Source organism: Eurytemora carolleeae, unplaced genomic scaffold, assembly GCF_000591075.1.
Source record: "Eurytemora carolleeae unplaced genomic scaffold, Eaff_2.0 scaffold224, whole genome shotgun sequence".
Classification (NCBI taxonomy): Eukaryota; Metazoa; Arthropoda; class Copepoda; order Calanoida; family Temoridae; genus Eurytemora; species Eurytemora carolleeae.
Window position 1 is genome coordinate 181,051 of NW_019396123.1, and position 24,773 is coordinate 205,823.

The window sequence follows — 24,773 nt, forward strand, 5'->3', positions numbered from 1 at the left end:
CCCCCCCCCCCTGACAAATCAAGATTCTTTTAAAAATTCCCCTCATTTGGCTTAAAGTAACCTCCCCCCCTTCCGATATCCCCCCCACCCCTGTCCACTGTAATCAGGACCTAGAGGTTATTTTTCAATTTTATTCCAACTTCATGATGATATGTCTATTCTAGATGAAGGTTAGACGTGTTGAGAGAAGAGTTGGTTTCCTCTACTTCCAGTCTTCTCTCCCTACCCGGAGATAAACGTTCCGAACCTTGCTCCGCGGATAATGTTTCCGCGCGAATTATTAGTTTGTTCTCTGCTTGTTGTTACAGGTATTGTTTGAAATGTCTCAGGGAGAAACTAATTCATTAGGAATAGTTAGAATTAGCGGGATAAGGTGAAACATTGTAATCTGTTTAAACACTTTATTCGTAAAATAGATTGAATTCAAAGGTCAGTAAGACATTTTCTCAAATGACTTTAATTAACATCAGTTGTGTTCGGTCTGAATTTTATTTTGAAAGGATATTTTATTTCTAGTTTGCGAGTTAGAAGGTTCTGATTTGATTCCAACAGTATCCCAGATATCTGGTTTGGCAAGCTGGCCTAACTCCGACTCTCATTGGTCCGATGTCCCGGGCTGGGCGGAGTGGGGTAAGGCTAAACGACAAGTTGACCCCCAGGACGGAGCCGCAACCTCTCCAGCTAGTAACTCTGCCCAATATCAGCAGGATGTGGGTCACTTCTCCACAAACAGTCCTCAATACTCAGCTGGAGCTGGACATGTAGGGTCAGGGTTTAAATCTTTAGGGTTCGGGTTCTCACAGGATCAAAGCTCTGCCAATCCTAACCCTCAGTATGGTTCTGGATATAACCGACCCTATGGACAAAATAGTTTTGGTTCTGGTTTGTCCTCCGCTCCATATAACGTACAGGGTACTTCTCAGTCTGCAGGATTAGGAGGAGAAGAACAGTATCCTTCTCCGTCTCAAGGTTCCCTTCCGGGACATTCTCAAGGATTTATGAATTTTGATATGAGATTAGATTCGAAACCCAACGCAGCTCCGTCCTTTCAAACTCCAGGGTCTCAGGATCCATATTCTTATTCTGGATACGCCAGGAATAGTAGAGGAGCTTCGGAAAATAAGAACCAGTTAAACCAACAGCAACAAATACCCTTCAACCCAAGCCAACAACATTTCCAACTGCATGAAGCTGTTGAAAAGGAGAAACAACATAATTTTAAGAATAACTATCAACAACAGCATCAAATGAATATTTTCAATCCTCTCCAGCTTCAGCAGTTCAGAACAAAGCAACAACAACAATCTCAAGGGTTCCAACAACAAGATCCGGAGGAACCACCACAGTTTCGTCCAGGAAACTATCAACAGATAAATTATCCGTTCCAGAATGGAGTAAATCAACCTTTGTTTCAGAATGGAGCAACAAGACACCAGTTTCAAAATGGAAACCAACAGCCTCTATTTGAGAATGGAGGTCAATCCCCGTTCCAGAATGGAGGAAATCAACAACCGTTTCAGAATGAAGGAATAGAATCACCGTTCCAGAATGGAGGACACCAATTACCTATCCAAAATGGAGGAAACCAACTACCGTTCCAGAATGAAGGAATCCAACAGCCGTTTCAGAATGGAGGAAACCATCCTCAGTTCCAAAATCCCTCCCATCCGCAGAAAAGAGGATCTGGAAACCAAGGAAATCAATTTCCACAACTTGGAAATCAGTTCCCGCCCAACGGAAACGTATTTCCTTCTCTGGGAAACCAAAATTCTCCCCCGAGAAACCAACTACTCCCTCGATTCCCCCAACCAGGAAACCAATTTCCCCCACTAGGCAACCAATTTCCCCCGCAAGGAAACCAATTTAATCCACAAGGAAATCAAAATTTAGGAAATCAGTTCAGGAATCCAAGGCAACAGTTTCCAAATCAACGGAATCAGTTTCCACCAGGAGCCAGGTTTCCTCCCTTAGGACCAAACCCAGGATCTGATTTGTTCAATAATCCCAATCCTGGAGTTCAGGAATCCCTTCTTGTAACTGGAAATCCCTTTGCTACCGGTGAACCACTGGAGATAGAAAAAGAGGGAAATTTAGGTGGTGGAGAAGGAGGAAGAGGAGGAGGAAGAGGGGGAGGAGGAGGAAGAGGGGGAGAAGGAGGAAGAGGAAGAGGAGAAGGAGGGGAGAGAGATCCATTTCCCAACAATGATAAACTTCCTTTCTTAGAGAGTGGACAACCTGGTATTGAAACCAACCAAGTTGATGATTTCAACGAGTTTCAAGATATTAAAGATGATTATCCTGAATATGGTCCTGGACTAGATTATGCCAATAATGGTCCTTCGGGACTTGACTACGATGGTAAAGGACCGAATGAATATGGCGGACCAGATTTTGGTTCCGATGGGCCCAGAGAATCTGAGGAATCAGGTTCTTATGAAGGAGAAAGGTTTAACTCCGGTGCTCCTAAGGATTTTAAGGTTCCAGACTTTGGTTCCCCAAACCCAGAAGGTTCTGAGGGCTTTAGAGGCAACGGAGGTTCAGGCGAAAGAGGTTTATTGGGAAACCGCGAAGTTCCTAGAGGTTCCGGTAGTCAAGATAATTCTGAAGTGAAAAAATCAAGTTCTTCAAGAAAGTATGATCTAAAAAGAGGGAAAAGATATGGACCAGGAGAAGGGAAAAGATACGGACCAGGAGAAGGGAAAAGATTAGAACCTGCTTCATCAACAGAACCAGAATACGGAAACAAAAAAGAAACAAATTCGTTTGAAGAAAGAAAAAAATGGAAGAAACCTGGAAAATCTCAAAAATATTCTAGAAACTTTGGGTTTGAAAGGAGGAGACGTGCAAACCAAACTTTAGACATTACACAAGTCTCAGATCCCTACAGTTCAACCCCCACATCTGGGGAAGAATTTAGTTCTGCAGAATTCCAATTTGATTTCAAAGAGAAGAATTTTAATAATGAAGGTTCAGCATCAGAGAATGTAAATGGAGGATATGAAGGAATGCAGGATGAGGGTAAAATGTCTAAACACCCGGATTTTGATCAGATGGAGAAAGATTTTGAGAAATTTTCATCCGGAGATAAAAATTTCTACGACAAGGATCTGGCAGCGCCCGGTGAGGATTTCTCTTTTGAACATGGCGACTTCTCAGACTTTGAAGGAGTAACCAACTCTTGGAGTGGGAACGGATTCAAAGACTTTGAAGGGGCTAAAAATGAGTTCAGTGAGTTTGAGGGTGCTAAGAGCGGATTCAGTGAGTTTGAAGGATCAACGAGCGGATTTTCAGATTTTTACGACAAGAAGGGATTAGCTAAACCTACAGGATCAACAGAAATTATGCCAGGAGGTATCAGCGGAGAGGAAACCACGTCAGGAGAAACTCCTTCTGTGCCTTCTCCTGGTCCTGGTAGATATAGGAAAGGCAAGCAGATCTATGATCAAAAGAATGCTTCAAGTACACCCTGGATACCTGTTGTAAAACACAGTTGAATACAATTTATATTTAATAATTTCTACACACACCTGAACCCTCTCTCCCTAAAAACTTTTCCATTCTTTCATTATATTAACTCATAATTCAACTAATTTTTTTCTCTTTCAAAGATTCTCTTTTAAATTATTCATTTAATTTTAGAATCCATATATATTGTTCTCTGCTAAATTTTTTTCAAACAATTCATAATTTCACTTTGTTATAATTTTTCAATGTCTTAATTTGTTATTTTTGTTATTTATATTTATATTTAGAAAATATATATTTATTGTTATTATCCATACATTTTCTTAGAAAAAAACATCGTCAACCCATAACAATTTAAGTTTGAAAAAAAAAATTTCAGATAAAGCTTTTATTTTGTATAACTTGGAAATTTCTAATATGAACAATTTAACGCCGCCAACTTTATAATTCACAAAGTTTAAAAGCATATTTTGTAAAAAAAAAATACAATACAATTTTCGTTTTTCATTGAGAGATAAAAAGAAAAGTTTCTTATATCATATTTATGATGACTGACTGCACACAGGAAGAAATAAAAGTTATTAGGACTATTACGGGTACAGGGTTTCCCAATAAACATGGGAATTAAGAGCCGGCTTGAAAATCGTCTTCGATTTCCGATGGTTGATAAATGACAAAGGATATATTGTTGGTAAAACCTTTACTAATATTAGTACAACCTGTATTATTGTGACAACCTGTACTATTATTGGGACAACCTGTACTATTATTGGGACAACCTGTATTATTGGTACAACCTGTACTATATGGTACAACCTGAACTATTAATGGTACAACCTGTACTATTATTGGGACAACCTGTACTATTATTGGGACAACCTGTACTATTATTGGGACAACCTGTACCATTATTGGGACAACCTGTACTATTATTGGGACAACCTGTACTATTATTGGGACAACCTGTAGTAGATTATTGTAACATTACAACCAATTAATTCTATTCGTGGTTCTTAAAATCTACAAATAAAGATATCAATGCTTTGACTGTGAATTACTTTCTTTGATTTAGAATAATTATTTCATATTACAATAAAAAAATTTAAAAAACTGAAAGTTTACCGAAAATACTTAAACTTCTACAGTGTTACCCTCAAAGGATAAGACTGTAAAGACGACCTGAAACTCTTAACATATCACGATTAAAAGATTAAATTCAATATTCTACCCTGAATATAATCTTTTAGAGGCATATTCAATGATTTGGCAAAGAAAGAAAAGTTTAGAGCTGCTAGAAATCATGAACATAAGGAAACGGACAGTATATAAATTCCGTGCAGTTTTAAACTTTGTGGGAACACCCTAGGTATCATTTTTTATTCAATCTTGGCTTCGTTGTAATCCTGTATTTAAAACTTGGATTATGTAAGATTTGTAAGATTTCAATTGTTTAAACAATGTCTTTTAAAGGAACTGTTTTTGTAATTTCGAGGAGGGCGTTTCTGATTCTCGACAATACCCTTTAAAACATTTATCTTCTGAAGAATTTCAAGTTTAGAAAAATTTTAATCTCTGACAAAATCCGCCTCTGCTTCGTTTCTGTCACTTTTATACAGAAAACGCAATTAAAAATTATCAATTTTCTTAGTTTAAAACATTTAAATCTCATTCATTCTTAAGCATATAAAAACCTTTTAATCGAATTGTGAATCGAAAATGAACATTTTTTTTTTAAAAGCACTTTAGTTACATTAGTTAGATTAGTTACATTAGTTACATTAGTTACATTAGTTACATTAGTTACATTAGTTACATTAATTACATTAGTTACATTAATTACATTAGTTACATTAATTACATTAGTTAGATTAGTTACATTAGTTAGATTAATTACATTAGTTACATTAATTACATTAGTTACATTAATTACATTAGTTAGATTAGTTACATTAGTTAGATTTCTTACATTTTACATTAGTTACATTAGTTACATTAGTTACATTAGTTACATTAGTTACATTAGTTACATTAGTTACATTAGTTACATTAGTTACATTAATTACATTAGTTACATTAATTACATTAGTTACATTAATTACATTAGTTACATTAGTTACATTAGTTACATTAGTTACATTGGTTAGATTAGTTACATTAGTTACATTAGTTACATTAGTTAGATTAGTTACATTAGTTGCATTAGTTATATTAGTTACATTAGTTACATTAGTTACATTAGTTACATTAATTACAATAGTTACATTAATTACATTAGTTACATTAGTTACATTAGTTACATTGGTTAGATTAGTTAGATTAGTTACATTAGTTACATTAATTACATACATTAGTTACATTAGTTACATTAGTTACATTAGTTACATTAGTTACATTAGTTACATTAGTAACATTAGTTACTAAAATATTTCAGTTTTGAACTAGCTAAAGAACCCAGTGACAAAGCGTTGCCCAAGGTTCTCATAGTTGCTCCCGCTGTTTACCCGCGCTTGGTCGTAAATTTCCTACTCAACTTAGAATCGAAAAACCAAGCTACAAAAATTCGTGTTGTTCTCCCGATGATCCTCCCTCAATCAAAACTTGAGGCAAATCGATTAAGGGGTTCCTGAGTTATGATCGGAAATACAAGCAAACAGAAAAACAGAGATTATAATTTTTTATATATATATAGATGACAAGAAAACCATAAGTTGGAAAAAAATTAAATAAAAATATGTTAGAATAATGAATTAGAACAAAAAGTCTCTAATTTATTTTTGATTTAAGAATTTAAAACTTTATGATTTCAATGTTTGAAGTGTTGACTAATATCTTTATCAGTGTGTGAGTAAGGAGGGAGAGATAAGACCCAGTGTTAGTACAGTACCAGGAGTTATCTCAGTACTTCTCCAGGTATTGAACTATACACGGAGCTGGATAATTCCTCGTATTTCAAAACAGAATTGAGAATAAAGAATTAAGTTTCTAGTGTAAAGGCAGAAAAAGTTCCTTTCTTAAAGTGTAGTGGTTTAAAGAGGTCCTTGAGAAGGATGGATTTCCAGAATATCTTGGTGGTCGGAGGATCTGGGGCAGGAAAATCATCCTTTATCAGGTATGACTGATCGAAGGGGGGGGGGGGGGGGCAATTTGCTGAGATGGATGGGTCAAGTTACCTCTAGATTACAATTATAAAACAACCAAGGGCGGACTATAAAGGGGAGTCTGACCCCCCCCCCCCTAAGGAAATTCATGCTGTGAAATAAAGCATCAAGGGATGAGAGATAAAACAAATTTGTATTGAATAAATGACCTGAACTAAAATACCTTTTAAAAATCATACAGTGACAACCAGAAAACAATGGAATAGAAAGACGACATTATAGCAATAATTAAGCGTTTTGATGTTGTTCCAAATCAAACAGTTTTACTTGTAACTTAGAAAAGCAGAATTTAAGTGAAAAAGGTCTATTTACACTGTACAATTGCTATGTCTAATGTTCATTGAACTAGTTTAAATCCTAACTTGAGTTTAAAAGTCGTCTTCCTATTTCAGAGTTTTCTAGTTAAATGTTAAAAATATTCTACATTTATGGAAAATTTAATTTTAATTGGAAAACAGTTTAAATTCCTATGTAAAGTATGAATTGGACAGCGACTTATAAATTGTTTATTTCTTAATTACCGATAAGATACTTATGCTTAATCGATCTTATTAAAAATGTTTCATTTTCTATGTAAATCTCGAAATGTTATAATAATAAGAAACTGGAAATTTATTGCCTTTTGTTCAATTTTTAGGGGGAACCCAAAATATTTTTTTCTCCCCCTGAGATATTGGTGTAATCCGTCCCTGAAAACAACGAAATATCTATACCCATAAATACATATTCTATACCATATGACATGTATTTAGTATACAAATGTATTCTAGAATATAATTCTATACCATGTATTCTAGAATGTATATTCTATACCAATGTATTCTAGAATGCATATTACCATGTATTCTAGAATGTATATTCTATACCAATGTATTCTAGAATATGTATTCTAGAATATAATTCTATACCAATGTATTCTAGAAAGCATATTTTATAAACCAATGTGTTCTAGAATGTATATTCTATATACCATGTATTCTAGAATGTATATTCTATACTAATGTATCCTAGAATGTATATTCTATACCAATGTATTCTAGAATATAATTCTATACCAATGTATTCTAGAATGTATATTCTATACCAATGTATTCTAGAATGTATATTCTATACCAATGTATTCTAGAATATAATTCTATACCAATGTATTCTAGAATATAATTCTATACCAATGTATTCTAGAATATAATTCTATACCAATGTATTCTAGAATGTATATTCTATATACCAATGTATTCTAGAATGTATATTCTATATACCAATGTATTCTAGAATATATATTCTATACCAATGTATTCTAGAATGTATATTCTATATACCAACGTATTCTAGAATATAATTCTATATACCAATGTATTCTAGAATGTATATTCTATGCCAATGTATTCTAGAATGCCTGTTATATGCCATTGAATTCTAGAATACATATGCTTTATGTGATTTAGAATACCATGAATTCTAGAATGCATATCGACAAATTATAATACAGTTAAACCCTAAATATTTAATACATCGGTAGAATTTATCAAATGTCGCCTTAAACATTTTTTTATGGGTTTTGCCGCTGAGGATTTTATAACTAGAAGCATAGTATTCCTAAATCTCAGTAATTGTACTGTATGTACTGAAGCTGTCGTATATTTTCTCAAGTTGTCGTTCTAATCTGTAGGGGAGAGAAAGCTGCTCAAAGCTTAACAAAGGGATTTATGTAGCGTACTAAAACAATATGAAAAATTTCTTTGTTGAAACTGATATTTTTCCCGAATGAGAATTTTTTTGTCTCTTCTTTAGTAAAATTTTTGTAAAAATAAATAAATAGCTATGAAATATGCGTGGACTGTGGGGACATCTTTAATCGAGCTCCATATAAATATTCAATCAAAAATCCTAAACATTTGCGGCATTCCATTATCAGGAGATTTGGAGAACGACATTTGATAAATTCTTTGGATGTATTCAATATTTAGGGCTTAACTGTATGATACAAAAATATAGTTTCCAGACTATAGTTTAAAAAGTAAAAAGTATTTTATCCTAACAATAATAATTTATTCTCCACCAGCCCACATTAAATTATATTTTTACGAAAATATTTCCCCATTACTTAAATAAACTTCTTATTTGTATTGTATTATAAAGGTGAATTTTATTAAAAATAAGTGTTTGATAATTTTTGATTTTTGATAATTTAGATTGCTCCTTGGACGGTATGCTATTGGAGAATCCCGAGGTTTCTACACCCATGAAGGGTACCTGGATACATCCATCCCGATCAGGGTAATCGAATGTCCACCAGTCCGTGAGGAGACTCAGGGAGATTACTACTCTGCCATGGAAGATGCTGTTTCTGGATTAAATTCTCCGATCCATCATGTGATCGTGATTGTTAAATACAGTCCTCTCGGTTTCGGAGGGTTCAGATTGGACAAGGAGAAAAATATCCCTGAGTTGGAACTACTCACTCTCAGACGGATATTAGGAGATGGTCTTAGGGATATTATCACACTGGTTGTATCTAACTGGAGTAGACAGTTTGCTCGTATAGCAGATCGAAGACAGAAAGGAATATCCGAGAATATACTGATTGAAAAACTTAAAGTTGAGCTGGCCTATAGTCTCAGTATGACAACGGTTCCAATATACTTCATGGATACAGTATTCTGGAGGACCGAGCAGAAAAGTGGGATGGTTCCAAACACTCTACCAACCACCAAGGAGACCCTGGATACTATGCTGGAGGAGATGATGAAGACTCCAGGTACTGAGAGGAGAAAACCTATTCAGCAAACCATTAGGAACTTAGAGAAGGCGGAGACAAAACCTTTCAATCAGGGCATCAGTCACAAAGACAAAGTGGAGAAGCAACCCTTCAATCAGGGTATCAGACACCAGGACAAGGGGGAGAAGCAAACCTTCAATCAGGGCATCAGACACCAGGGCAAGGTGGAGAAGCAACCCTTCAATCAGGGCATCAGACAAAGACAAAGTGGAGAAGCAACCCTTCAATCAGGGTATCAGACACCAGGACAAGGGGGAGAAGCAAACCTTCAATCAGGGCATCAGACACCAGGGCAAGGTGGAGAAGCAACCCTTCAATCAGGGCATCAGACACCAGGACAAAGTGGAGAAGAAACCACCTCGACATACTCCGCAAAGAGGGGAAACATTAAACCAAACCAGAGAGATAAATGTTGATGATTTATCAAACTCCTCCCTATCCTCCTCATCTGACGATGAAATGGAGCAAACTATAAAGCTTGGAGAAAGATGGAGAAACAAAAAGTATCAGGATTTAGATAAAGTTGATCTAGAATCTTCTACTCTTTCCTTTCCAGTTAATAAGAAAGTAAATCTAGAGATTGTGACTCAACCAGAAAACCATATCAGACCTATAAGTAAGGAAGGGTTTGGAGAATATGATGTAAGAAGAGCAGTTCCAGCCAGGATAAGATCTAAATCTGGATCCTCAACATCCTCTGAGGGCTCTCTCCGGGTCCCTGTAGAACAGAAACCTATTGTGGAGAGGAGAAGTGTGGAGCTGAGCGACTATGTCGAGGCCAAGGTTAGGGAGATGATGAACAAGGAAGGAGTTACTCTAGACTTTACAGACAATAAACTCAGAGGGAAAATTGTTACAAGAACAACCATAATAAAAGAGATATCAAGGAACGGACAAAATGAATTTATTGAAGATGAACTCATTGATGAAAAACACTTTGGATCAGAACTTGATTCCCTGTCAAGTAAGAGCTTTAGTCATTACGATGATAATTCTAGATCTGAACCTGTGTTTGATATGGGTTCTCCAGTTCTCTCTTCAACCTTCAACCGTCCCACTAGGGAGAAAGATATAGTCCAGACAAGAGAGATAAAAATCGTCCAAGAGGATGCAAACTCTACTCCACGATACTCTCAGAACCGCTCCCCCTCCCCCTCATCCTCTTCATCGTCCTCAACCTCTTATGATTCTAATGAAACCATCGAGGTTATCCAGATACCCCAGGATAGACTGAGTCCAGTTTATGCAGACCTCCGAAGCTTGGATGCGGTCGTAGTTGTTCTCGGAACAGAACCCAATATATCTCATATTCAGTCCTACCTGATTAGGAACAATGTGAGCAGGATCATCTGCTCTGCCATAGACGGAGTAAACGGAGAACATTACGAAGGCCTAGCCAGTAAACTGTCTCCTGGTGAAAAAGTTGTATTTATCTGGGCAGTCGAGACAAAAACAGGAGAATTCTCCGAGGAAATGGTTTATATGTTTGCAGATTTTATTGAAGCATTCTCTCCAGCTGCCATTGATAGTATGGTTGTTGTTCTCTGGCATCCTGGATCTATGGGAGATATAAGAAGCAGCGTTGAGGATCTTACCAAAATGTTTGAGCACAGTTTAGAATACCGTTCATCCATTGGATTTACAGTTCTTCATTTCAAACCTATTCCAAGATTTTATGAAACACTTTCTGAAAAAATATTAGGAATACCTCCAATGGTCTTTACTGCCTTTGATTACAGGACTGATAACTCTGAGAGAGTAGAGACTCCGGAGAAAAACGGATATAGTTCAGTAAAGAAGGGACAGCCCCGGGTGGAGCGAGGTTTTACCCCGGAGCATAGGGTTTACAGCCCGATAGAGAGGGTTAAACACTCCGAGGAAAGGATATCAAGTACAATAGAACAAGGGCATACTGTAGAGAAAAGGACGTATAGTCCTGTAGAAAGGGTTTACACGCCGGAAGAAAGAGTTCCTAGCCCAGAGAGTTATAATTCAGTAGAAAGAGTTGATTCTGTTCCCGCAAGTGTTTTATCACAGGAAACCAGGGTTTGGACAAGTCAAGACAAGGTTGATTCTCCAGTAGCCCTGCTTGTAAGCCCCCCAGGACATGGTAAATCTAGTGTTGGAAACCTGCTATTAGGTCCAGGACACTTCCAGGTTAGAGGAACAGCTATAGGAGGAAATCAAACCTTGCAGGCTAGCACAGGATTGCTGTTCGAGGATGAATGTAAGATCACTTGTATAGAGTCTCCTGGCCTCTTCGAGGATGGTATAGATGAGAACGGGGTTCAAGAGATGGAGAAACATCTCCGGAGTCTGGGGTTCATTACTAATCTGATAGTAGTCTGGGATGCTCTGGAGTTTAGAACAGAAGATCTAGAGTTTGTCCTCAGCTCTGCAAAAGATATATTCGGAGACCGCATTCTAAATTATCTTTTATTTGTTGTCACTTTTTGGGACACAGATCAAAAGTCTAAAAAGGAGAGGAATAAACGGAAGATCACAATGTCCACTTTATCCAACATGATTTATAACAAAGTAGAAAATATTTTTGGTTCTGCTCCGGATTTACCAATTTTCTTTGTTTCTGCCAAAAGCCCAAATGATCAAAGTCGAGACGATCTTGCAAACTTCCTGAGCTCGGGGACCTGGGAAACTTTTGGAATTCAGCACATGAAGCATTGGGTTGATCATATCAAGGTGTTGGGATCTACTGACGTAGAGCTCCAAGATCTTCCAGATGACGGAAATGATTATGAAGATATTAGACGAGCATCCTCTGTGATCAACGCCTCGCAACTAAATAAATCCAAAAGCCTTCACAACCTTGCTTTAGAGGACACTTTACCTAGGAATGGAAAGGGGTTTGGAGGAAGTATGTTTGGTTTGCAGGGAGCGAAAACTACTCCAAGAAAAAGGATAAATAAGAGTGCAGAGAGAACTCCACAAGAACGAACCCGCTCACCTTTCGGAGGTTTCAGTACTCCAAGGAAGGGTCGGGATAAGGGAAACGCCACTAATCTGGTTCGGAAACGGTCGATGAGTCAAGGAAACTTACCTTCTCTAGGTAGGGGTAGAGGTAGATCTCGTCCTGTTATGATGCACCAGAAGTCTGTGGATAACGTTTATGTTGACGATGTATTATCACCAGGGAAACTGGAACACGGAGGAGAACTTGAACCCGAGATTGGATCCAGGTCCAGGTTTCAGGATGAAGACTCTATCCTGACCGATAGTAACTATCAAGACCCCGGTGAACTAGAGAACAGAAGACAGTCTGAGACTAGAACTAGAACCACAAGAGGACGGAGAAGAGTAGTAAGTGGAAGCAGTCTTACCCTAAGCCTGAGAGGATCATCTAAGGATCGGAGAAGAGGATCAAGGGCGAACCTTAATGAGAGTATTACTGTCTCTAGACCAGATTTATCTACCAACCCTAGAGAACAGTCTCAGGAGAGAAGGAGAGCAGGGTCTAATGTAAGTCTTAATCGTAGAAGACAATCAGGATCAAGAGGAGATCTTTTCAATCTTACCCGTAGAGAACCTTCTCCCGGAGCTAGACGAGGATCACGTTCCAGCTTACCCCGGAGTAGGAACTCTAAGACTAGGATATCTCGTGGAGACGTATCCAGTACTGAACCCCAACCTGAGAGACAGCTCGGTAGACAGGGTAGGTCTAGATCAAAACAAAACCTGGTGAGAAACAATCCAACCTCCCCCAGGTCCAGAGCAGGGTCTAGACCACCACCCGGAGAATGCACTATTCTCTAAATGCGACATTTATCTTATAACTTCAAAATGTTTTGACATTAAATAGATTCAATTTATCAAACCTAAGTACAAAAATCATGTCATGGAGCATATTTACATTTAAAAATCAAGATTTAATTATTTATCGAAAACATTTGAATCAACTGTTCTAATGGGCGAATACTTAATAGATTTTAAAACATCAAAGAAATTGAGTCTTTGTCACAAACTCTGATTTTTAATCCGTATATCCGAGCAATATTGTAGACCTTAGATATTACAAACATTAACTTCCGTTATGTTAAAATGTAAAAGGTGTACACCATCAGGTTGCACATATATAGGCATTAGAATATTTGATTTTGTGGCAAAAACTCAATTCCTTTTTTATTATCATTTTTTTCAACGCCCTCTTTTTGTACAAAATATACATATGTAATTGTAATGTTATAATTATATTTTATTTTAAACAATGAAATGGAATCTGTAAATTGCAATTTACGAATTGTAAAGTACTCTATTTTACTGTAAATATTAAAATTCTTTGTAAATTATCTGTAAAAAGTTTTAAAATGCGTAGTTCATAAAAAATCGTTATATTTTTTCAACATTGACAAATTGTTTACTCAAGATAAGAACATTTATTCCAGTTTGCGTATCAATACATTCGTGGCTGTTTTATTTGTAAATGTATTATTATGAAATCAATTGAATAATAAATGAAACATTGAAGACGACATAAAGTGGAAATGTCGTCAATTAATCCCAATCGCTGAGCCTGCAACTGTGTTTGTACTGTCCGACAACCGTTCTTGTACTGTACTTCAAATGGATTGTAAACAAAATGTCTTGTTTTTGTAAATTTTTTAATATTGACTTTTGAATAAAATAAAATATATCCATCATCCATGTATGCAGTAAATAGTTAGTTTTTAAACTATGACATTTGTTGAATTTTTTTTCTAAAGAAAAGAAAAGTGTAATAACTATATTAAGAGGATATTTCACTACCTCTAATATACTGTGTAAGAGCCACCTATAAAAAGAGAGAGAGAGTCCCCTAGATTTTCCTTTTTAAGCTCCCTAAACACATCTCGAACTGCGCATAAGATATATTATCAAATATTACAATTCAAAATTAAAAACTGCAGAAACATATTAATTTACGTAGTTACAAAATGTAAAAACTAGGATTGGTTGGGTTTGGGTGAGGTCGGGCACAGGATCAATAAAGTAGATTGACTACCTTGCTACATTTCTTTTATACCTCCTTGACAGTGTTTAATTTGTTATTTAGGAAGGAAAACCACAGAATATTTGTTTATTGATCATTCTGTAATTACGTTTAACTAGACTAATATTTATGCAACACCCACGGAATCGGTTAAACGGACCATAATTTAAAATGTGAAAATTTTTTGTGAAACTTTAAAATCTTCAAGAAAATTGTATATTTTCGTTAAATTATTTTTGATTTTCTGTGGTTTGTTTTTATGCTTTTGATCAGGCTTTCCCAAGGTTGCTATGGTTCATATAAACTCAATATATACAGGATCATGGAGATACACGCTAAACCTCAACCTTTCTAGTTAGAAAACCAAACCAAAGTGTTTATTGTGTTTTAATGAGCCTTCATTGTATTCTTTGTTGTTGTTTAAGACTGGATAAAAGGAGTTTTTGCCATAAAATCAAATGTTCTAATCTCTATATATTTGCAATTTGAAAATGTTAACCTTTGATATTTCTTAGACTATTTGATCTAACAGAATTACTATGGTTTGAAATATCAAAGATCTTATGATATCAGGTTCAAAGATATAAGAATAAAAAAATTAGTTTGTGGCAAAAAACTTTTTCTTTTTTCGAAATGATAAGATTGCTATATACAACCATGGAACTTGAGAACAGGTTGAACACATTTTTATTTTGAACTTAAAGCAAATTCCAAGATTTTTTTGATCAACTTTTATTTCGGATATCCATTTGTTGTCAGATTAATTTAAAATGTCTGATTCTCTGTTCGGGCAGCCTGCTCTCTACCAATTGGTGGAAAAAACGAACAAATCTGACGAAGAGAAAAAGGTAAATATTTTTCATCAAATCCTAACCTGACCCAATCCTTAATCAAATCCGAACCTGAACTAATCCTTAATCAAATCCGAACCTGACCTAATCCTTAATCAAATCCGAACCTGACCTAATCCTTAATCAAATCCGAACCTGACCCAATCCTTAATCAAATCCTAACCTGACCAAATCCTTAATCAAATCCAAACCTGACTTAATCCTTAATCCTTATCCGAACCTGACCAAATCCCTGATGTTAATTTTTATCTTTATCCTGCTTGAATGTCCCGAATATTAAAGAACTTGATCCAGGTCTGGATTTTATATGATCCGGGTCCGAACCTGATCTTCATATCAATCCGTATCCTTAGGGGCGTGCACAGGATTTCAGCCAGGAAGTGGGGGGCGAGATTTTTAGGTACATAAAAATCTCTATATAGGAATAAAAATTCAGAGGTATTTTAATATGGGCCCAGGATCACCTAGTGAAACGTAGTGAGCGAGATTAGGGGTTTTTATTTTTCAATAACATAAGTAATTTTAGCTTGAACTTAATGTTACAGCGAAAATTCGATTTTCCCTGAATTTGATGTTTTTGTATGGTACACAGAAATTTTCAAAGTTATTATCTCAAATTTTACAATGTAGGATGACACTAAATGTTGATTATTTAGATATTACTACTCGCATTCACTGATTTAGAATTGTCTGGACAAAATATTAAAACTGAGGCAATAAGTTTCTGCAAAATATAAGGAATAGAATTTTTGATACATTTTGGAACATATTATTTATTTATTTGTTACATTGTATCATGTATTTCTGTTCATCGATATATATTAAAGAACAACAAACCAGTCCGTTCAGAAATTCTTACCTAATTTTCAAGAAAAGATTTTACCAAACAAAGTAGCCCTTGTACTCCCATTTTAGGATACAGGCCTGGGGAAGAAATGTATTATAATATTATAATCTATCTAACTTGCTCCGGCCCTACTCCTTAATCAAAATTGCAATATTGTTCCTAATTCACCAGCATACAACTTTCCTAGTAATTTCTTTTTGGTCTTGCTTCATGTTCCTATTATTGACTACTGTTCCAAATTCATGTACAGTATGAATGACGTTATTGCACAATGCGCATATACGTTCCTAGTTCTTTAATTTTTGTTCCTAATTCATAGTTCTTTCATTTTTGTTCCTTAACAGTCTTTTCTTGTTCCATATATTATGTATTTCATTCATTGTTCTTGTTCTTATGTTTTTAGTGCATGTATAAAACTTCTATTTTTGTTCTTGTTCCTAGCTGGCTCAATAGTGAATGTTCCTCATTTGATTTTCCTAATCTAGTTTTTCCTTGTTTGTTCCTAACTCACCCCAAATTTTTGTTATTGTATTGTTCCATTACTTAAACCTAAAATGTTCATAGCTCTTTTTTTGCTTTCCTGTTTTTGTTCCTTATTTTAAGTACGGCATTTCTTCGTATCTATGATTTGATATATATCTACCAAGTTCTTTGTTTTTTTTGTATTTAATATCATAATTCCTTTATATAACTTGAAAAAGGGGAAAATACGATTAATCAAAGTAAGAACATTATTTGATCAAATTGGGAACAGATATCAGGTTCAAAGATATAAGAATAAAAAAATTAATTCATATAATCTTTATCATATTTTTATCTAGTGCTACGTCGATACCACAAAGAACGATATCCGTAAGATGGTCGCTGATCTGCCGATGGACAAGAAATTCAAGATTTCAATCGACGATTTCTGTCACACACCCATTCTCTCTGACGAGCTTTTCAAGATCATGGATAAGAACGATGACGGGATGATCTCTAAGGGCGAGCTGAAGCTGGCTAAGAAGCACATGTCGATGAAGGAGATTGATGAGATCATCAAGGAGGTGGACGCTAACAGCGACGGGAAGCTGTCCTACGAGGAGATGAAGATGATCTGCGCGAAGGTTGCGCTCAAGTCGGAGAGGAGAAGGAACCGAAACAATTAAAAATTTTAAAATCATTAATTAATTATTTTTTTCCCCGCAAGTTGTAAATTTATTCTTTCTGCTTCACTGAGAACTAGAAATTTCTGGAATAAGAAAAAGGCTTTTAGACGAAATTCCTGACTTTAAATATTGAAATTAACATGAGATACAGAAATTGTGCAATGTAAACAGACCCATTTTACTCAATAAATGGTTTTTGATGACGTCGTCCTATTCCACGGGTTTCTGGGTCTTACTGTAAGTTTATCAATTCTCTATTTTAATAACTTTTTTTTATAAAAGTAAAGAAAATATAAATAGTAATAGTTTGAATCAAAATACACTTAACATTAAATAATGAATTCAAGTATACTGTTTAGGTCAGTTTGTAGACTACAGTTATAGACCCGTAAAAGTGTGGATTACAAAGACGACTTTACAGCTGCAGTAGTTTCATCAGTAGCTTTAACATCAAGATTAAATGGGTCTGTGTACGCTGCACAATTACTGTGTTTCATGCTCGTTGGACAGTTTTAAATCATAACTTCGTCTTCTTACTCCACAGTTTTATAGGTTCTATTGTAAAATAACTTTTTATTGATCAAATTTAAATTCAAATTTTTTAACGCTTTACCAAGGTAAAATGATTGCAGGAAAATTACATCTTGGAATAAGTTGCCCACGGGTCGTAACATTTCAATAGAAAATAAATATATCTACGATATTTAAACCACGTTTTATCTTTATTTTGAATATAATCTTTTAAAGAAATTGGAATCACGTTCTTTAATTAATAAGTCAGAAGTTTTTGAACATGTATATATATATTTATTAAATTCGTCTGTGTTTTTTAATTATATTTCGAAGGACAGTTATTGTTAGTAAAAAAACTTTCCTATTATTCCTGTATTTTCCAAAGTATGATATCCTTCGTTGAAGTATATATCAAAATGTGGAAAAAATGAAATTTATGATAATTTTCTGTATCAAAAAAATGAATCAAATCAAAGAAAGATACAAAACTGAGACCACATTTTATAAATCCCAAGATAAGGAGAATTTGATGAATATTGTTTGGACTACAGGGTGTCCCACGAAACATGAAATTTGAGAGACGAGTTAAAGATCTTCTTGGATTTTTGAAACAATTTGCGGTAATCAATCATATGCCTTATTTTTAGAACTAAAAGTAATCAAAAAATAACTCTAGACCATGAAATTTCAAATATTGGTTTTTATGATTTCCGGAGATATTAAGAATTTGATAAATGAAAATCATAACGAATTCTTAATATGATAACACAAAAAAGACAGACCACAATTTGGAAATGTCAGGACTATAGGAATTTTGAGATTGTTTTTTAAGAATCATATATATAAAAGTAGATTGTTGAAGTAATGCCGCGAATTTTTCAATTAATCAAAGAAATTCTTGAATAAAAAACGTGTAGATGGAAGACGATTTATAAGTCGTTAATATAGACCCTCTTTACAATGGTTGATAATTTCATGTACAGACATAAATATATCAGTTAATTACAAATTTTACAATTCTTAGTAACATTTCTTTATTTAAAGCTAACAATCATTCAATAGTATACTTTAGTGATAATCAGAAAACTCTGAAATAGGAAGACGACTATTAGAATCGAGTTATAACTTTTTAAAGTCCAATGAGCATGAGACACGGCAATCGTGGATTGTAAACAGATCCATTTCACAAAATAAGTGACTTGATAAGTGTATTTCATTTGGAACAACATCAAACTATGTCGACGTCCTACAACATTGTTTTCACTGGATAGTAAAATTATTGTCGATTGAGAATCCATTTTCAATTCTCTATAGATCGGAAACACTGATTTAACAATTAGGTTCTTGTCCCTTTCGACCTTTCGATCACAATTTGATTTACTGAGCGTACATTTTTCCCTTTTATACTTTTAATCGGCGGATGTAAATTTTTAGATTTTTGAATTTTGGACCAAAAAAGGAAATTGAAAAAAGACCGAACACCTTTAGTCCCATAGTTAGTCCAGGGCGGGAAACTAATTATCTTTCTTAAATTTCCATGTCTCCTAAAGGGATTGTTCAAAATGTTATGTATTGAAATAATGTGAGAGATATTAGTAATTTAAAGAAACACTAGTTTATGCCGGCTGAGTCATGTCATGGTCTGTCATGCAAAATTAGGCCTGCAGTGCAACTTTCTGTAAACAGGGAAATCTGTAAATTTGTTATGCTTAATCCAACCTGAACCCAATATACTAATCTAATGAAAGGTTTTATATCTTTAAAAAACATATTTTAGTGGGCTTGTATTCGTTATGGCATGAACATTAACGGCCAGGTTATAATGCAAGGAAAGTTATTTCAGAGGTGTAAGCATCTTTTGTACTGCAGTATACTGTCTCTGGGCGGTATGTATGAAATACAAGACGGATGTCGAAGCCTGACATGGGATCATCTTTTACATAAAAAATAATGAAATATTCTGGTCATAGGAAACTATTATGTGTATTATCAAAATTTTTAAAACTCAATGCTTTTTATCCTCCTCGGATACTAAACAAACACTGATGCATCTATTCATGTTTACACATTCAATGCTTTTATCCTCCTCGGATACAAAACGAGCACTGATGCATCTATTCTTGTTTACAAATTCTGCCCAAAGGGAACTGGTTTTAATGTGTACGCAGAGTATACACGACCGCAATTAACTTTCTTTGCATAACACCCTTGCACTGATGCATCTATTCTTGTTTACAAATTCAATGCTTTTATCCTCCATGGATGCTAAAAGAACAAAATTTAATGCTTTAAACCTCCTCGGAAACAAAACGAACACTGAGGCATCTATTCTTGTTTACAAATTCCGCCCAGAGAGAACTGGTTTCAATATGTATGCGGAGTATGCGCAACTGCAATTAATTTTCCTTGGTTACCGGTAAGTTGCCCATGGCACGTACAATGCACGTCAAACTAAAGAAAATTGCAAGTTAGATTAAAATATGCTTTCAATCATAGCTCCTCTTATCGAACAGCTGTTAAAAAGGTCAACAATGTTCTAATATAGGATGTCCCACGAAACAGTTGGTAAATAGTTTTGAATGTCGTCTTCCATACACTGTACTAGATATTAAAGGCTGTTTGCAGTTTATTTCGTTTAAGAAATCTTTTGCTCAAGTATATTTTACTTTGAAATTAATTTTACTATAATATGACTCCTATATAATATGTTTATTATTGTCTTTGGTATTAAACAACTTAACAAATTATGGAAGAAGACATTCTAAACTATTTACCAACTTTCATGTTTCGTGGGACACCCTGTATGTGACCAGATGAACTTGCTTCTCAATACTTGTGTATAAAATGATAACTACTAAATCAAAACCGCCACAATATCAAAATTTGAAATACATAAGGTAAAAGAACAGTAAACCTCTAATGTCTCTTCACTTATAATAACACACAGATCAAACTACATATATATTTAAGGTATAAGCTAGTTTTTAAAATGGTACAAGCAGAAAATGTTGAAAATGCATTAAATATTTAACATCATATAGTGCAGGGTAAGTTTCAAAGAAAAGTTGGAAACGTGCATTATTAAACATAAAATAATTGTTTCATGAATTAATTAGTTCCTGCCAGGTATTCTTCATAGCTCAGCTTTCCATCCTGATCCAGGTCATAGTCCTGTATCACCTGACAAACAAGATCACAAAAAAATATAAATCATTGTTGTTTCAGGGACAAAAATAAACTGGGCTGAAAACTTTAGAATGTGATACCTTAATATCAAACGCTTAATCTGAAAATGAGAGAGTTCATCATTAAATGGCGCGCAATATTTCAAATTTCCCGGCTTCCCTGATTGACTGTTCTGGTTTCTCCTAACCCCACTCGATTGGATGAGTTATATACCCTTTTGTTAATACAAACTTAGGATTAAATTAAGAAGATTAAGCATTGATCTCGATATCCACAATTCTAAAACTTTCAGCTCAGAACATGTTAATAATTATAAATGTTCTAGAATTCACCTGATCAACTTCTTTCATCGACATTTTCTTCTTTGCAAGCTTGAGCTCCCCTTTGGTGATAAATCCGTCCTTGTTGCGATCCATTGCACGGAACGCGGCCTCACTTGTCACATCCAGGTACAAGAAATCCCTAAATATATAAAGACGACATTTGTATTTGCGCGGGAAACTTAGTTTGAATTGTGATTTCACCTTATCTTAATTTTGCCATCCTTGGTGCAGGGTAACGGGCCACAGACTCCTCTAACCTTTAGTAAGGTACACTATTATTAAAAGTTTTCAATTTATGTTGATCAAGATGTAGAGGGGGGGGGGGATAGGTACGGAGACAGTGCCCCATTGCCCCCCTCCCAATAGTTGTACGTCCCTGTTTGATGTAATTCTAAAAAGTCATACAATAATATCTTGTAAGTTTCAAGAAAACAATATAAAAAAACAAGCATGATATTTTATACAACATTGTAAATCTCAGTAGTCTTAATTAAAGCAACTTATTATACGCCAAAATAAAAACCAAATAAAAACGTAAAATGATTTTGTTTAAATCAGAAATGCCGCTATAGATTTTTTTATTTGTAGCTGGTAAAACAGGCATTTTTCTGCACAAATGTAAGGACTTATTTCCGAAATAGAACAGTTACAAATTTTAAACCACTTAAGAGCAAAGACGACAATCGTTTAGTTATTTGGGATTATCAATGTGCAATATTCACAGAACAGGTAGCATAGAACCAGCACTGACGCGGACCGCCCTGCCTGAGTGGCCCTAAAGGCCAATTTACTAATCATGCGACTGCATATAGGTGTATATTTCGTAGTTATCAATCAAATTGACCTGTAGAATTAGGGGACCATTGCATATGTTGTGCACATTATTGTCAGCACAAATTCTCTCCACAGTGGTTCCGGACAAGGGAGGTGGGCGTGGCTCGAATTTAGTCTTAGTAATTATGGAAAACAAATATTTTCTTTCTTTAAGCCCATTGTGCATTTTTACATAAATGTTGCGGCATTGAGCACTTTCAAACAACACGTACCGGCTTGTCAGACGCCGGTACGCGTCAGAGATGGTTCTGTATTAACTGTTCTGTGGTATTATTGTAAAATGCACGACCTCGTCTTTCCCGCATTCAATCCCATTCTGTAATTTCATCACGTTGAAAAATTCGTCTGGGGAGAGAACCTGAAGAAAAAGATATATCTTGATGTGAAGATATAGAATAAAGAGATATATCAGGATGTGAAGATGTAGAATGAAGAGATATATCAGGATATGAAGATGTAGAATAAAGAGATATATCAGGATATGAAGATGTAGAATGAAGAGATATATCAGGATATGAAGATATATAATAAAGAGATATATCAGGATGTGAAGATAAAGAATAAAGAGATATATCAGGATATGAAGATGTAGAATAAAGAGATATATCACGATGTGAAGATGTAGAATAAAGAGATATATCAGGATATGAAGATGATGTAGAATGAAGAGATATACCAGGATGTGAAGATATAAAAATATAGATTTTTCTAACGAATACACTTTTTTGTTTTTGGTCAATTCTAAAAAATTCACACTCACCCCTTTCTTGTCATGGTCGAACTTGAGACAAGAGTTCTCTATTTTATCAATTAATTCAGTTTCTTCTGCTTCTCCCAGAGCAAGCTTAGCAATTATCTACACAGGGTGAAGAAAATAAATTTATGCAACCACAGGGTAACTCAAATCTTGAATAACTTTACTAAAAAGTTTCTCATTAATAGAAAAGGTCGAGTCAAAGGCTGAAAAGATTTGGTGTCAGATTTTAAGTTTTAACAGATCATATACGCAACCAATCTAAAAACAGATCATATACGCAAACAATCTGAAAACAGATCATATACGCAACCAATCTGAAAACAGATCATATACGCAACCAATCTGAAAACAGATTATATACGCAACCAATCTGAAAACAGATCATATACGCAACCAATCTGAAAACAGATGATATACGCAACCAATCTGAAAACAATCATATACGCAACCAATCTGAAAACAGATCATATACGCAACCAATCTGAAAAAAGATCATATACGCAACCAATCTGAAAAAAGATCATATACGCAACCAATCTGAAAATAGATCATATACGCAACCAATCTGAAACAGATCATATACGCAACCAATCTGAAAACAGATGATATACGCAACCAATCTAAAAACGATGATATCCCAGAGGAGCCTGAAAAACTCAGGTTTGTTCCAACTATTATTTGAATTTAAAAAATTTTTCTTTTTTATTAGATATATAATTGATAATATAATTGTTGTTTAAGCACTAAATAAGTAGCGTCTAAATATTAAACCTAACATTTATGTACATCACTTTCTTCAACCTAAATTTTAAAATTTGAATTTTATGTAAATTTGTGCAGTATCAAGATTGGGATACGACTTCCTATGCAAACATTTGACTCTTTTTCATTCTTCTCTTTCATTAAATATGATGCAGTATGTTTGTTGTTGCACTGGTTTAATTGAGCTAAGTAATATTTATGTATTTTTTCCTGCCATCCTACCTACTCGTCCACTCTTCCAGGATCCTACTTGTGTTTAACTGGCTNAAATATTAATATATGACTACCTTGTTCTACAAATATTAATATATGACCACCTTGTTCTACAAATATTAATATATGACTACCTTGTTCTACAAAATATATGGCCACCTTGTTCTACAAATACTAATATATGACCACCTTGTTCTACAAATATTAATATATGACTACCTTGTTCTACAAATATTAATATATGACCACCTTGTTCTACAAATATTAATATATGACTACCTTGTTCTACAAATATTAATATATGACCACCTTGTTCTACAAATATTAATATATGACTACCTTGTTCTACAAATATTAATATATGACCACCTTGTTCTACAAATATTAATATATGACTACCTTGTTCTACAAATATTAATATATGACCACCTTGTTCTACAAAATATATGGCCACCTTGATCTACAAATACTAATATATTAACACCTTGCTCTACAAATATTAATATATGACCACCGTGTTCACCAAATATTGACCGAATGTGGAATATTTGAGGTTTTGTGTTAAAACATACCTTTGGTCCTTTCTACACTCTGCACTCCTCACTCTCTAGTCTCTACAGTTTGCAGTAGCTACGTTCTCCCTCACTGCCTTATAGTTACCAGCAAGTCGGAAGTATCAACAAACCAGCCTTGGATACAACATTGATCCCTGGATACAACATTGATCCCTGAATACAACATTGATCCCTGGATACAATATTGATCCCTGGATACAACATTGATCCATGGATACACCATTCATCCCATAGTTACAACATTGATCCATGGATACAACATTGATCCCTGGATACACCATTGATCCCATAGTTACAACATTGATCCCTGGATACAACATTGATCCCTGGATACACCTTTGATCCTTGGATACAACATTGATCCCTGGATACACCATT

At 34.8% G+C, this 24,773-nt stretch overlaps 4 protein-coding genes across 4 annotated transcripts; 3 read left to right on the forward strand and 1 right to left on the reverse strand.

The window, feature by feature from the left end:
- The first annotated feature begins 214 nt into the window (after positions 1-214).
- LOC111695642 (AT-rich interactive domain-containing protein 1B) lies at positions 215-3,655 on the forward strand. The gene is made up of 2 exons (XM_023465031.1): positions 215-308; positions 517-3,655. Exons 1-2 carry the CDS (start codon positions 263-265, stop codon positions 3,492-3,494), a joined length of 3,024 nt encoding a protein of 1,007 aa, XP_023320799.1. The 5' UTR covers positions 215-262; the 3' UTR covers positions 3,495-3,655.
- Positions 3,656-6,353: 2,698 nt separating this feature from the next.
- LOC111695625 (uncharacterized) lies at positions 6,354-9,840 on the forward strand. Its single transcript, XM_023465007.1, has 2 exons — positions 6,354-6,574; positions 8,816-9,840. The coding sequence occupies exons 1-2, from the start codon at positions 6,513-6,515 to the stop codon at positions 9,816-9,818; spliced, it is 1,065 nt and encodes a 354-aa protein (XP_023320775.1). The 5' UTR covers positions 6,354-6,512; the 3' UTR covers positions 9,819-9,840.
- Positions 9,841-15,156: 5,316 nt separating this feature from the next.
- On the forward strand, positions 15,157-17,764 carry LOC111695622 (calmodulin-like protein). The gene is made up of 2 exons (XM_023465004.1): positions 15,157-15,234; positions 16,906-17,764. Exons 1-2 carry the CDS (start codon positions 15,157-15,159, stop codon positions 17,230-17,232), a joined length of 405 nt encoding a protein of 134 aa, XP_023320772.1. The 3' UTR covers positions 17,233-17,764.
- Positions 17,765-20,693: 2,929 nt separating this feature from the next.
- On the reverse strand, positions 20,694-22,973 carry LOC111695626 (calmodulin). Its single transcript, XM_023465008.1, has 5 exons — positions 22,849-22,973; positions 22,378-22,446; positions 21,456-21,511; positions 21,264-21,393; positions 20,694-20,925 (listed from the first exon to the last, which is right to left on the reverse strand). Exons 2-5 carry the CDS (start codon positions 22,414-22,416, stop codon positions 20,854-20,856), a joined length of 297 nt encoding a protein of 98 aa, XP_023320776.1. The 5' UTR covers positions 22,417-22,446; positions 22,849-22,973; the 3' UTR covers positions 20,694-20,853.
- Between the last annotated feature and the right edge of the window lie 1,800 nt (positions 22,974-24,773).

What these genes read in the sequence shown, in the direction of transcription:
- LOC111695642 (XM_023465031.1), top strand. Translation starts at nt 263, where the DNA reads ATGTTTCCGCGCGAATTATTAGTTTGTTCTCTGCTTGTTGTTACAG. An exon ending in TTCTCTGCTTGTTGTTACAG is followed by an intron (nt 309 to 516) that starts GTATTGTTTGAA and finishes TTTTATTTCTAG; the next exon opens with TTTGCGAGTTAGAAGGTTCT.
- LOC111695626 (XM_023465008.1), bottom strand. Translation starts at nt 22,416, where the DNA reads ATGAAATTACAGAATGGGATTGAATGCGGGAAAGACGAG. An exon ending in TTGAATGCGGGAAAGACGAG is followed by an intron (nt 21,512 to 22,377) that starts GTCGTGCATTTT and finishes ACCTTACTAAAG; the next exon opens with GTTAGAGGAGTCTGTGGCCC. An exon ending in GATGGCAAAATTAAGATAAG is followed by an intron (nt 21,394 to 21,455) that starts GTGAAATCACAA and finishes TTATATATTTAG; the next exon opens with GGATTTCTTGTACCTGGATG.
- LOC111695625 (XM_023465007.1), top strand. Translation starts at nt 6,513, where the DNA reads ATGGATTTCCAGAATATCTTGGTGGTCGGAGGATCTGGGGCAGGAAAA. An exon ending in GGAAAATCATCCTTTATCAG is followed by an intron (nt 6,575 to 8,815) that starts GTATGACTGATC and finishes TTGATAATTTAG; the next exon opens with ATTGCTCCTTGGACGGTATG.
- LOC111695622 (XM_023465004.1), top strand. Translation starts at nt 15,157, where the DNA reads ATGTCTGATTCTCTGTTCGGGCAGCCTGCTCTCTACCAATTGGTGGAA. An exon ending in AATCTGACGAAGAGAAAAAG is followed by an intron (nt 15,235 to 16,905) that starts GTAAATATTTTT and finishes ATTTTTATCTAG; the next exon opens with TGCTACGTCGATACCACAAA.